At 38.4% G+C, this 14958-nt stretch overlaps 1 protein-coding gene across 1 annotated transcript in view; it reads right to left on the reverse strand.

Moving 5' to 3' along the window:
• Positions 1–14958, reverse strand: part of kcnq5a (potassium voltage-gated channel, KQT-like subfamily, member 5a) — a 109210-nt gene that overhangs the window by 34863 nt on the left and 59389 nt on the right. The window contains exon 2 of the mRNA XM_028602874.1: positions 446–536. Within this exon, the coding sequence (XP_028458675.1) occupies positions 446–536 (91 nt within the window). The remainder of the gene's footprint in view (positions 1–445; positions 537–14958) is intronic.

Consider the following 14958-nt stretch of genomic DNA (forward strand, 5'->3'; position numbering starts at 1 on the left):
CCACTCCTGCTTCCAGTTTATTTATGCTACATTGTTTTCGTTCTCTCCCTGCTCTGACTCATGATTTTCTGCTTAATCACATTTGAGGCACAGACTGTTAACTTCAATTAAATTGTAACAGCGTCATTTTGATCTTGAGGGACCAATCATGACAGTTCTGAGAATGCACAATCAGCATTTTGCAAAAATTATCGCTCAGCCACCCACACACACACACACACACACACACACACACACACACACACACACACACACACACATGTTCAATACTATTAATTTCGTCATGTGACACTTTCAAAATTCATCAGTGTTGAATAATATGAACTCACTAAGCTCTCCCCGGGAGACACGTCTTGATTGTGTGTGTGTGTGGGTTTTTGTTGTGTGTGTGTGTGTGTGTGTGTGTGTGTGTGTGTGTGTGTGTGTGTGTGTGTGTGTGTCCTACCAGGATAAGCAGGCAGTGTGTGGAGAATTCCTGGTGAGCAGGGATGGTGGAAAACACAGAGAGAACCAGACATCCAAACACCAGGATGAACCTGTGGAGACAAAATGCACACACACAAATCAGCTGTACGTAATAAATACAATCTAATCACTAAGAGCTCATTAGCTCAGGTAATGCACACATCATCAGTGAAACACACTACACACACACACACACACACACACACACACACACACACACACACACACACACACACACACACACACACACACAATCCACTATCATAGCCTGCAGCACTGTGTCAATTGCTTGTTCAGCCAGTGTTATTGTGAGAAGAATTTGTTAGCCTTCCATCCATTCATTCAGTTTGTGAATCAGCTGAATCACCACAGTAATAGATAACAGCAATATAATAAAGCTTGATGGAGCTTTAAACAGTGCTTAGCCTGGTCCTAATAATGTTTGGTACGGTTTATATCCTGCTTAATGTAGCCCTGCAGAGGAGAAATAATCACGTCACTTATATAGCTTGCCGGTTCACTTTCAGTAATTCTGTGTGTGTGTGTGTGTGTGTGTGTTTGTGTGTGTGTTTGACTATGTTTGATTTGTAGTCTAGTTATCACTTAAAAACTGAAGAGGGAAGAATAATTCCTTTAAAATAGGAATCTGCAAGTTATTTTAACATTATTGTTGGCTCAACTTCATCAGTGGTCACGTTCACATTTACCTCTAGTGGTATCTAAGCATATAGTTTTGGTTCTATTTTTGAATGTCTTTATCAATGTTATTTTCATTGCTATGAGCCCACAAAACAAAATCCCATCTACCACTGTATTAGGGTGAGGAAATGTCAGAGCTGATATCTCAAAACCTGGGAACCTCAAACCAAAACTATCATAGACACCAATGGAGGTAACTGAGAAAATATATAATACAGGCTGAATCCCCATTCTGCCAAATGTATCAATGAAAAATCAGTTTCAAACAATCAGGCTCAAAGTGGAAGTCTGGAGCTGTGATAACACTAATACACTCAGAGCAGAAAGATCCATAAAACAATGTTTCTAATTACAACGTAAACATAAATTGCATCAGTCTTTAAGTCCAATCAGAGCCCTCCTTATTGCCTGACTGACCCAAAATACCCCTCCTCTGCTGCCTGCAAGGAAACCACTCAGTCCTTTGTAAGTCATATGGTAACTTGGTTAATGAGCAAATACAATTTCAAATTCATAATGCAGCTTCCAGGCAACATATGCACTGGCCAGAAGCCCCAGCCTGCTGTTCTCCCTCAACGGAGGGAAAGAGGCCATTTTTAAAGATGCCATCTGTCTTTCTGATGTTTACTGTCTTGTCATCTCTGTAGAGAGTGTTAGTTTTCTGTGTACAGAATATGTTCCAGCCTTGTTCCCCTGTCCTTTCAAGACCCTTTCTGGCTTATTTTTTCTTTAATCTTTTATGCTCTTTGTCTCTCCCTCTACCTTCCTCCTTGCCTCCCTTCTCCATCTCCCATCTCCCATCTCCGCGTCAGTTTGTCTTTCTTTCTCTCTCTGGATTCCCTTAACATCACTTTGTCTTTCTCACTCCTGGCACTCCTGTATGACTAATGCCACAATTTATTTTCCACAGGATCCAGGGGATCCACGAGGAATATAAAAAGGGAGGCGTATGTGTGTATGAATAGTGTGTGTACCAGCGGCTGAGATACAGCAGAGGAGGACTGATGGTTCCTAACATCCAGCCCACATCTGCATCTGATACTGGCTCCCTCTTTAATAGCTCTTTACTGTCATACAGACAGGCAGACAGCATGGAGTACAAACAGCATCCAGCTGTGGTAGTGAAGTCTGTGTGTTGGCAGTGGTGGAATACACACAATACATTTACTCAAGTACTGTACTTTAAGTACAATTGTAAGGCTACTTGTGGTTTACTTGAGTTTTTCCATATGTTGATACTTCTACTCCACTAAATTTTGGAGGCAAATATTGTACATTTTACTCCACCACATTGATTTATTTATTTAAGTTAATAGTTGCTTTGCAGATTTCAATTATTAATACAAAATATAAAATCAAATAATAAATTATGGTTGAGCTACCCAGCAGTATATGAAGTAATTAACATTAGCTCCCCCTCTACCAGCTGCAACATTAAAGTGATGTACACATTAATGCAATCACGTTTCAATGTATACTCACAATCCAAAAATCTCCAGAACAATGTAAGTGGACTTTAAGTTTAGATCGTTTATCCAATGCTGTTTACGGGTCAAAAATGAACTGTCAAGCTCAACTTTTGATTAGTTTGTGCAGTTTTCTTGATGGAAATAAAAAAAATAAAAAAACACATTTGCAAAAGCAGCATGGTCCTCTTCAATGGCTATGCTCAAGGGTTTGCAGGTGTCAGTTGCATTACAAAAGCAGGTACAGGTAAAGAAACACAGATGTAAACAGTAAAAGTATGAACTACGTTGTGCAATGGACAAGACTGTGACTCCTCATGAACGAAAGTCAAGTCAAATTATTTATAGAGCACATTTAAAACCAACCTAGGCTGATCACAGTGCTGTACAAAGTTATATTATGTTATAAAAACAAAGGAAGACAATAAAAATATAGACACAATGAACATCATACAAACAACACACTTCTATACAAATGTCCCTAAACTAAATCATACGCCAAAGAATACAAATGTGTTTTAAAACGAGACTTAAAGATCTCGGCAGTAGAGGAGGACCTAATATCAATGGGAAGTTTGTTCCAGAGTCTCGGGGCCACAACAGAAAAGGTAACAGCTAAAAGGAACTGATTAGACGATCTTAGGTTCCTGGAGGAGTGATGTAGGGTAAGGAGATCAGAAATATATAAAGTGGCCAATCCATGTAATGCCTTAAAACAAGTAACATTAACTTAAACTGGATTCTATCGATTCTATATTTGACCGGTAACCAGTGAAGAGAAGCCAATATAACAAAGCAGAGTTCATGAGTGCTGAGCATATTGACAGGTATTATCAAGTTGGCTAAGATGTGCAGTGAGGCTCTCATGTGTCAGCTGATAAGCCTGACATTTCAGTTTTTATATAGTGCTTTTCTAGTCTCAACGACTACTCAAAGTGCTTTAACATCATACAGGAACCATTCACCATTCACACACATTCATAGACTGTGGCCGAGGCTGCCGTACAAAGTGCCACCTGCTCATCAGATAATCAGTCACACACATTTACACTCCGATGCGCAGCATCGAGGGCAACTTGGGGTTCAGTGTCTTGCCCAAGGACTTCGACATGGCCAAGGATCGAACCACCAACCTTCCGATTGGCAGCCGCCCCCAATAGTTTCATGGTGTTCTTATTACTGGTTGTGCAATATATGTAATGTGAAATATGTGTAATTTTTGGTTGTGATGTTGCTACAGTATGTGCTGTTTTGTTTATATGTTTTTTTTATTTTACTACTATGGGGGCAGCTATATATTTGCAATATTTGAGTCCAAGACAAATTTCCCTACGGGGACAATAACATGTAGCCTATTGTAATCAAAATGGTTTATGAAGTACATTCAACATCAAAGTGAATGTTCCTGACTTTCATTTTCACCCTATAAATGACAGACTTTAATATAGTAAAATAAAAAGCTCAGTTGAATGTGAGCGTTCAAATGCAATCATTAAGGCTATGTGAGTTTATGTACAATTGTGAAATTAAATTATTATTATCAAAGAATCACATTTGTAAAAGGGTTCTTGCTCAAGGTCTCACAATTCACATTGCAGAACTTTGAAGTCTCAAGTGTACAAACATAAGAGTGAAATAATACAAACCAAACTGAATAACCTGTGTGAATACAGTGAATGAAACAAATACAACATTATTTCTGTGTTCAGAAACCTTGAGTACAGCCCCAGATGAAATGGGCCCATTATATGAAATTGAATAGCTTCTACAATTAACCATTCAGAAGGTATGTGTATAACTTCAAAAACGCACATTATTTTTCTTTGATGGTATTATCAAAACATTCTGCAGTTAGTCCTTTGTCACATTCAAAATTGCATCTACTACAGCAGCATTTTCCCTTTTGAGAAAATACAATACAATACAATGATCATATGCCAAAGGAGACTATTAACAACTATTATGTTAAATTTAAACATACCGGTGGGAAAGTGTGGCAACGAGGGATACATTAACATGTACACTCTGGCCCACTTTTTTGTTTAAGTTAATAAGATTGGCATACTATTAAATATTAAATCATTCTGCATTCAGTATATTATCAACATTACTATATGCACTCAGACACCCTGTGTGTTTTCTAGCTGAGTGTCACCTCTGCCATATCAATTGATGATGAAATTATTTAGTGGGTGCACACAGACGAATGAGAAGCTGCTATTGAACGATGGGAGCGCGATGACACATGCAATCAATAACCCTGTTACATTGATCAGTCCTGAGGTGAATTAGTTACTTGGTCAGTCACTCACAGAACAAATTGTTGATTCTGATGTCATGCCACATTTGAGAAGATTAGTGTCTGGGGACACATGTGTATGGATTTGAGGCAAGGTTGTCCATTAAATATATGTGACATATATGTGACAGATCTCCTTTGGACTGTTGGGAAAAGGTCCGTAGGATGCAATTTGTCATTTTCGCAATGATTTAGGCTATGTGCTGTAACTATTTCTTGGAAAACAACAGTGTGGTGCAGTGACTTCCCACAGTGTTGTTGTAAACGTGTGGTGTAGGCAACCAGCGGATACGCTGCCCAGACGTACTTCTATCTACGTCTAAGATTTAGAGGCGCTGGTAGGTGTGCTGGAAGTTTGCAGCTAGTGACTCATCTGCTTCCAGTTTAAACTAAGTTATTCACCTCCTGACTCTAGATCCATTGCAAAGACATGAGAGAGGTATTGTTTGTCTCTGCTAACTCTTGACAAGAAGGCTAATAAAGCTATTTTACAAAATGTCTAACTATTCCATTAACTTTAACTATAGTTTTAAATGAAATGCTTGTGATGGATCACCTATCTTAAGCATTTCTAGTCTATGCAAGTGAAGTGAAGTGAAGTGATTTTTGCGGTTTAATATGTAAAGTTACCCAGGGGAAGGGTGTACGTTGGTATTGATGCTTAGGAGACAGTTAATTCCTTGTATTAAATATCTCAGCTGAGTGCTGCCCCACTCTGTCGTCAAGATGTCAAACCAACATCTGGTAAAGTTAATGCTTGACAGTGGACTCCAGACAATTTGCAGGTGTGAGAGTGCCAGCTTTGGTGTATATGGCAGAGACAAACTCTCTTTGACTTTATGCTGATGAATGACCTGAGGACCCACAGACAAAACCATATACAGCCAAAAACCTGGGCTGCTTCTCTCCAAGCTGACAAAGAAGCCTGAGGAGAGTGTGTGTGTGTGTGTGTGTGTGTGTGTGTGTGTGTGTAATCAGGTCCTTGGAAAAATTTGCATTTCTAATTCACAGAATTTTAAATGGTGTTCCTTATTGTACTTTCACCAAATGTTCATCTTGCACTTAACCAAATTAATCTAGCTACTCCATTTGTTTTATTCACCAACTTTTTCAACAAATATGTTAAAATGTGTCCTCGTCACATTATCCTTTCGTTTTGATGGTGCATGATCCTACGATGGATAGTGTCCACAAATGTCGTCTGAATGTTAGAGTTTGGGTTGCTAATTATTGTGTTCAAATACATATGTAAGCTTGTTAGTCACAAGTTAAATGTACAATAAATAACTGAATAAATACATGCATAGACATGCGGTCCAGTACACACCATCCACACAACTTCAGAAAGAGGAATATTTGACTTTACTTTTTAATGTGTATAATAAATTGCCTCTCAGAAGACACATTTAAGTGGAAGATTTGGAATCAAACACACTTTTAGCAGAATATGTGACTGTAAATCTACATCTTGCAAGGTATCATGAACATGTAAATATGACCAAGTATGTTTATGATAAAAAGGATGAACACTTTAAAAGGGTGCACATGTTTTATCTATGTGTTTATATGAAATAAGCATCCGAGAATGGGAACGAGAGAAAGTGTGTGTCGTGCATGTGTGTGTGTGTGACGGATTGGGTACGTGCGGTGCAAGGTCAGGGTTTTCCACACAATACGGTCTGGTATCATTATCTATTTCCTTCGTTCTTTCTGTGCCAACCGTGCATACCCTTTCAATCAAGATGAAGGGAGGGAACGCAAACAGAGAGCAAAAGATTGAAAGAGAAAAATAGAAACTGAGAGAGTCAGCGAGGCCAGTCTCTTTGGACAAGAGCACGAGTAAATGCATCATAAGGTGTCAAGGTAACAAAACAAAAGAAACAATGGAAGGTACAAAAGAAGGGAAATAGGAGGGCCACGCAAAGAAAAGAGCAGCAGAGATGTCCACAGTGGCAATTAGAAAAAAATGCTGAATCCTGTGAATCAAAATGACTGAATGCTATTATACAGCAGGTTCTCCTTCTTCTTCCTGGATGAAAGCAGCAGGGCTGCAATGGGAAGATAAACATTGAGCTCAACTATAAATAACATTTCTCCTTCAAGGAAAGGCCAGGTAGATCGATACATCAGAAATAAAAAGTGAGAGAAAGAAGAGAGAGATTAAAAAAGAGATGACAAGTTGAGAGAAAAGACTGAGCACAGTCAGTCTTTCCTTTCAGTTTCTCTTTAGATCTTACTATGTCATTGTATTGATCCTGTTTTTATTCTAAACAATACCTACAGTATTCTTACAGTACATGTTTGTGTGTGCTACTCATTCTGGCACATTTTGATTTTCAAACTTATATGATGAAAGAGAGAGTTTTGAATAAAAGCACACATTGGTAGATAGAGAGAAGACAAGGAGAGAGGAAAAAAAGGCAAGATGAGATAAAGAGGTGTGGGGGGGGGGGGGATGAGGAGGAGGAGGAGGAGTGAGAAAGAGGGATGGAGCCAGGCCGACTGTCTGCCAACAGTCTATTAGTTAATCCTTGTGTTTATCCAGTCGAGTGCAGTATCTTACCTGATGATGGCTGCGATAAAACATAGGGTTTTATTTCTAAGCAACTACTTGACCAAACAGAGCTGGGGCCAAGGATGTTGCTCTGCACAGGCCAGCTTTCTCTGCACACTTTTGAAATGCTTTTCTCCATCAAAAGCAGTTGTTATAATAATAGTCATAAATAATAGTTCAAGGAGCTGGGTCAGCCAAGTTGGAAGGAATTCAATGTCTCGATTAAGGAAGCTTCAGAGAGGCGCATCTGTACTAATGCCGGGCTTAAACCAAGGCTAAAGGGTTCTGGCTCCGAGCTTTAAATCACAGTATATAACTTTTTACCTCAAAGCAAGTGTATTGTTTGAGTTCTTCTTTCTGAGTTAGTCAATTTCAGGCTCACACATACAATTGTAACTCGACAGATAGAAGAAATGACACCACCAACAGAGGAGTAAGAGTACATTTCCTACATATCATTTTGACCAATGCGTTTCTTTTGCTTTTTTTAAGCTTACTCTGGACTCCAAAAATACCCAACAACAAACAACGTCTTTGGAGACCAACTCAATCATCACGGCAACTTAAGGACAACACCCGCACACAAACCGCATCTTGATGCATCATTAGATGCTTGTACAAAGTAACATACACCTGTACAGTGGATGAGCCATACAGACAGAAGAAGTAGCCTGTCCAGACAACGAGAAAAATCATTGCTTCTCTGGAGCATCAGTGTTTATCGACACTTAGGGCAGTGGGTATCCTGATTACACAGACCATAAAAGAAAAGTTTACATAGAAAACAATAGGGGTTTTGTGTATCACCATTTAGGCAATAATAGGCTGGCAATATATTGTATTTCAAATTTCATTATTTTTTTTATTTAAAATTAAAAAGTTTAATATTCAATACACAGAACACTGGGCAGCGATCATGCACCATGCAAACAATTTAAATACTGCATACTGGAAATAAGCCATTATCACTATAAAATCCTTACGGGGTTAAGGAATTTTATGGTTTATGGAAAGAATGAATGGAGGGAGGGAGGGTTATGGGAAAAAGGGGTGCAATGTAGATGCTCTCATTTTTTGCATTCTGTATGGAATTTGTACTTTGGTTGATGTACGAGTTTTCTTTAGATTTTTTTTCTGTGGCACAACAAATTTGTAAACCCATTTCATTAACTACGTTTAAATCAAAAGAAAAAAACACACCTACACAGAGTAGCAGAGAGGGACCCAAACCCTGATGACATGTCGTATGCCAGCTTACGAAGCAGCCGTGATCGCGGCGGAGAGAGAGAGAGAGAGAGAGAGAGAGAGAGAGAGAGAGAGAGAGAGAGAGAGAGAGAGAGAGAGAGAGAGAGAAATGTTTGGAAAAGGAGTACAAAGAAAAAGAAAGAGCTGGACAGGAGCCAATTTTCCATGATGGGGATGCACCGAGGATGGGTGACGGGTACGAGACAATTCGGAAAGCTTTTAGTGTGTGTGTGTGTGTGTGTGTGTGTGTGTGTGTGTGTGTGTGTGTGTGTGTGTGTGTGTGTGTGTGTGTGTTCTCACTAACTACACGCAGGCCGACATACTGTTGAAGAAAGCCAACAGCTAACAGGGTTCATAAAAAACATGGCCTTACAGGCGCACGCACGCACACACACACACACACACACACATGCACACACAATACATTTCAGCACTAATACACTCCAAGACTCCTGTTCAGTGTGCTGCTCAGCAGATGTCAGAGAGGAAGATGGGGAATGGGTGTGATAGAGCAAGAGTCAAAGATAGACGTATTTTAAATTCATAATGTATTGTTTTTGTTATTCTATATGAATCATGAACAAACCAAGCCAAAAACAAAACATCAGGCATCAAAACTGAAAGATGAAAGTGAGTAAACTGGAGTGACAGAGCAGGGAGGGGAGAGGAGGGGAGGGGGTTTTAGCTTCTGTGTATCTTTTTCCTTAACTTCATTCAAACACTTTTAATCATTTCATTTCTGAGAAATCAGAGTACACAAAAACACAGTCTCATCCAAATCAAACCTCTGAGCCAAGGGAATAACAAGCACAACTTTGCAGTTGCTGCTGCACAGTTAAAGACCTGAAGTGATCTATTTTACAATAAACTGTGCTGGCTGTGTAAATCAAGCAGATACACTTTCCTCTTTCTTCTTGCAGTGGTCTAAACAGTGCCATTTTTCCACTTAGCTTAGCCAGCAATATCAAGTGTATAATGACAGAGGGCATTGCACCTTTTGTGTCCGAGGAAATCCACTGGGCTTAGTGGGCAGCCTTGATTAATGCCACTTAACTGTGAGCTAGCAGCGTGTGCATGAAGGCTCATTACTCAGACCTCGCTAGTACAATCCAAAGCAAGCTATGATTGATCAAGTTCAATGTCTGTGCAGCTTAATTGAGCTCAGTTAAGCCAAGACGAAAATATGGTTTGTCAGAAATCTTTTCTTGCTTTGTGTCTGTATTTTGGCGAGCCAGAAATTTTTTTTAAAGCTAATTTGGAAAGCATGCTTACTGGCTTTCTTTTTAAAAGGAAGGAGTCTTACTGTAATTTCCAGACCTGGAAATAAAATAAATGGAATATTTGAACTTGGATGCACTTGGTTTAGTTTCTTTTGTGTGTAGTGTTCATAGATCGGAAGCAAATAAAAGGTCTGTTTAGTTTAATAAAGTATGTGTTATCTGCCATTGATCATTTGAAAGCATAATCTTGCCTTATGAAGTATATTTAGTAAAACTCATTACAGAATTGCAATTTTAGTGGTGAAACGTATACGTAAATGTATATTTGTTAGGTATGATATTGGATAGACTCTAAAATACACAGTCAATACAAGTAAAAAGGGGGGGGTTTAGATCCTGAAGATTTTACATTTTTAAGATGAGTCACTTTGACTTTTATTTTTGCAAATCTTTTTTAAATCTATCCAGCATGTGTCTATTGATCATGGTGATTCAATGGATTTGATGAGTTACACCTATTTCTATGATCCTCTTGTGGCTTCAGTGATTTCACTCAGTTGGTTTTCAAAATGTTGGTACTATTGCAGACTGTTGCATCATTCTTGTGCAATATATTGCTCTTGCAATTGCCTGTTCTTTGTGAAAATGTCCAGATAATTTAGCAATTAAAGAGAAACTCCATCAATTTTAGACATCAAAGTCTGTTTACAGGTCTTGGGGAGTACTACTGCATATGTAAAATAAGCTGTAGAAAGGCTTGTGACAGTGTCAGTTGGGTCTGAAGACTACAAATTTGAAAATGAAAAAATAACTCCAGGGGTATTAAGTTAGAAAGAAGGGATGTTAACAGACCTCTGCGGGCCGCTCCTTATCTCTGCTTGAGGCTAGCAGCTTTAAGCTACAATAGCCGCTGCTGGCATAACACACCCGAATCGATGAACTGTCAGCGTTTGAGTTGCATTGTGGGTAATGTAGGTACCAGATTCTGACAAAGAAGAAGAATGTGTGGAATAAAAACGACAATATCTCTGGTTCGGTTGCACCACTCTTTTAAACAAATGCATTTAAAGTAGAGAAGCACTTTCGTTGTGGTTAAACGGCCAAGCCATGAGATGGCCATATGTCCAGAGCTGTATAGTAACGAAGTAGAACTACTTCACTACTGTACTTAAGTACTAAAAGGCTGTATCTGTACTGTACTGGAGTATTATTTTTTTCTCCTACTTCCACTTTGACTTGAGTACATATTTTCGATGAGTTTAATACTTTTACTCCCATACATTTTTTATGTGCTGCATCGTTACTCGTTACTGTTGTGAATTCCTCATGCTACGGAGAGTGTGTAGGTTACAGTGTGTGCAGTTACGTCTACGTTAGTTACGTAAGTTACGTAATAAATCCCAGAGATCGCATCATGTTTCTTTTCATTAAGGTACAGATAATAGTAGTTATAACAGCTGTGACATTAACGTACCTTTTGAGGTTTATTTCAGAAACTTCCTTCATATCCAGCAATGTAGGCTACAGCTTGTGACTGCCTTACTACCAATTAAAAAGTTGAACTCCAACAATATGATATTCAAAATTTGACTGCTTTCTTTAATAACTAAATAACACAATACTTGTACTTTTAGTACTTGAGTAGTATATTTTAAAATAAACCACTTGCAATACCTAAATACAAAAAATTTTGAATACTTTAGTACTTCCACTTAAGTGTTGTACTTAAAGAGCACTTCTACTTCTACTCAAGTTCCTTTTTTGAAAGAGCACTTGTACTTTTACTCAAGTCTGGGTCTCTAGTACTTTATACACCTCTGCATATGTCTGTATGTATGTCTGTATGGCCATATGTACATTTCGTCATGGTATTTTTGGGTGCTTTGGATGTCTCAAAAAGAACATGAGGGGAGTGAGATGGGGTCACTAGCCAGATTTAAACCGGGGATGTATCAGTTCATGTTAAACCCCTTGGTCACCAAGGCACCCCATGGACTCCAACATTAATTGGCCCACACATTTACTAAAAACTACAAATGCATTCAGTACTTCTCTTAAACTGAGGCTCTTCTTTCTTTTAAATCTCACATTGTTACTTTTTAATGCACAGAAGATTCATTTCCATTTTAAAACATTGTGCCCCTTTCTATAATAATAAAAAACACATTTTATTCAGTAGACATTTTGGAGCTGGTAGGTTGTATGAAGCTAACTGATTATGAGATGTGTGTAGTAGAGACGAGTAATTGGACAGTTTGAAATGACCAACTTTCCTATCATTAAGAGAAAACAGAACAAACAAGTAAATAAAATAAAAAAAACATGTCAAGAACTGTGTGAAGATGAGAGGCTCGCACATACTGGGGAACTGTGGATGAGGAAATTAGATGGGAAGCTGTGGTGTTGAATTGATTTGGTGGAGTAGAGTCAGCTCATTAGGCCAACAGATGGCTGACTGGTTCCCTTGGCACAGTGACAGGGCAACCTAACTGGAGAGAGGCTGACTCAGCGTGGCTTACGGCAGTATACTGTATTTGTGTGAGTCTCTATTATATTATATATGTGCTGCTTATAGCGTGTTGAGTGTGTGCATGGAAATGCATATTTGCTGTCATTGTACACTCAGTCCAAGCAGCTACAGTATCAAGTGCGTCAACGCATGTATCGTCCCACACGGCCCCATCTGTTCTGCTGCCTCTTGCCTCCTGCCCTCTGACTGTTAAGTTTACAAGTTTTGAACATGATACAGAAAAGAGGTTTCATTTTGAAGGGTTAAAAATGTTATTTTTTTTGGCCAGGCGTCTCGTACTCTTGCTGTCCGCTAGACTTGAAAAGCTCAGATTTTCCCTGGCTCCTTAAATTCATTTGTAATAACTTGGAGACCTCTCTTACATTATATTGAATCTTTAGCATCTCTGCCTGACAGTGACGACTGAGCCCCACCCCCCATTATTTATTTATTTTTTATTTTTTTATTTCATTTACTTATTTATTTATGTATCTGTTTTGTTTTATGTATATTATACTGTTCACAGGGGGTGGGATTGTGGGAGGGATAAAAAGATCAAGGGGAAAAAAATGAAAGAATGGAAGCCCTCTCTGTTACATGGAACTGTACTGCTGTTGCCTGTGAAATTGCTCCCAATAAAGAAAGTTAATAAAAATCCTCTGGGTTCCAGGTTATGGGAAGGGTGAAAAGATCTGACTGACAAATGAAAAAGCCTCTTAGAAGCTTGATCTATAAGAAGAAAACTACATGGATCAGAAGGTGAACTGTCTGGCTTTTAAATGTTACTGTACTGTACTGTTTTTGCACTACATTTAACGTCTTAGTTGATCAGTGTGACTGGTACGGCAGGGACATGCACAGGTACGGGCTATTGTTGCCCAGGCAACTGCCCGTTTGCCCTGATTGGATTAGCTGCCCCTCTGGCAAAAGAGCCTAAATAAACTTTTCTTTCTTTCTTTCTTTTTTTTCTTTTTTTGCTGTTGTGGCTGCATTCATACGATAATACGGCCATCATTACTTAAATTAAATCAAATTAATTTCGCTATATCACTCAATCTTGCCTTCAGCGATGCCCTCGATCTGCCCCCAGTCACATGACTTTGTTTATATTCTTACACATGGAGCAGCGTCCTTCTGCCTTCACATGAGTTTTTAAAGTTATGGAGATTACGACAAACGCCTTGTGAATAGAAACCAAAAAAATCCACTTGAACTTTGAATAAAGTGCAGCTTCAGCTTGTAACGTGTGCATCATGTCACGCAGCATTGCCTTATATTAATGTAAAATGCAACGTTATCAACCAAAGCTAATGACATAATGTATGTTGCAGCAGCAGGCTACCATAGCTACGTTATGTCCATTACATTAGTTCTGTAGAGAAGAGAGAGGCTCAGGGATGTGATGTTTGGGCTCTTGAATCATGCTAGGTTATACGTTGTTTACAGTCAATATGTTACATGAGTTTTCAACCAACAATCAGATGTGACGTTAGTGAAAGTAAAAGTCGCCTTACTTTGTCATAAGATGATAAATGAATGTCCCAATTGGTTAATGTAATAATCACGGGCTTTTTCTCTAAGTTGGAGTAGGCTAATAACTCATTAAAAACAATTTTTTAATTTATAATAAACTAGTGCAGGGGGGTATTTTGGTGACGGTAATGTCATTAGTGTTGTAAGTTAGCAGTAGACTTAATTAACCCGACCCATGGCGAGTCAGATGAAAACTGATGTAGCTGCCCGGTTCAACTCTGAGATTTTCTCCCATTGCATAGCGCTGTGAAGGAATAATCTCTGAGATTATGTTATGTTCTGCCAGCTCACAGCAATTTAATACAATAGCAGGAAAAGAGTCTCAATTTATAGATAGATAGATAGATTTATAGATAGATACACAGTAAATTGTGTCTGTGCCGTATATGGCATTGTGAATTAGTTATTATTTTATGTATATCAAGAGCTCCAGTTCACAGAGCATTTGAGAACCTGGGGATCGAGTAAAATAATTTTACTAGCTGAAGTCATATTGTAATTGTTCTTTATTATATACTATATGATATATATATATATATATATATATATATATATATATATATATATATATATATATACATATATGCTACTGTATACAAACAACACAACACAATATTATTTATGGTGCCAAAATTTGTTATCTCAACCAGAATCTAAAGGTCAACTGGCAGCACTAGTGTCAGTGTTCAGTTTTTTTTATTTATTTTTTGGGGAGGATGCTGTTGCCTTTTTTCCAGATTAAAGCAATAGCCCCTCCAAATGTCTGTGCACATCCCTGTGGTACAGTGACGCATTTTGGCTCAAATTCTTTGCTAATTAAGTTTGGGAATGATTAATTCCAATTACCTGCTGTTGCCACTGCTGCTGGCACACCATGTGCTCAAAGGGAAGCTGAATCAATGTTTTTTTTTTTATTTCCTTTGGTTTGAAACTATGAGGAGCACAATTCAACAATTCCTTATGCCAAA

The sequence above is a fragment of the Perca flavescens genome, chromosome 17 (genome assembly GCF_004354835.1).
Source record: "Perca flavescens isolate YP-PL-M2 chromosome 17, PFLA_1.0, whole genome shotgun sequence".
Taxonomy (NCBI): Eukaryota; Metazoa; Chordata; class Actinopteri; order Perciformes; family Percidae; genus Perca; species Perca flavescens.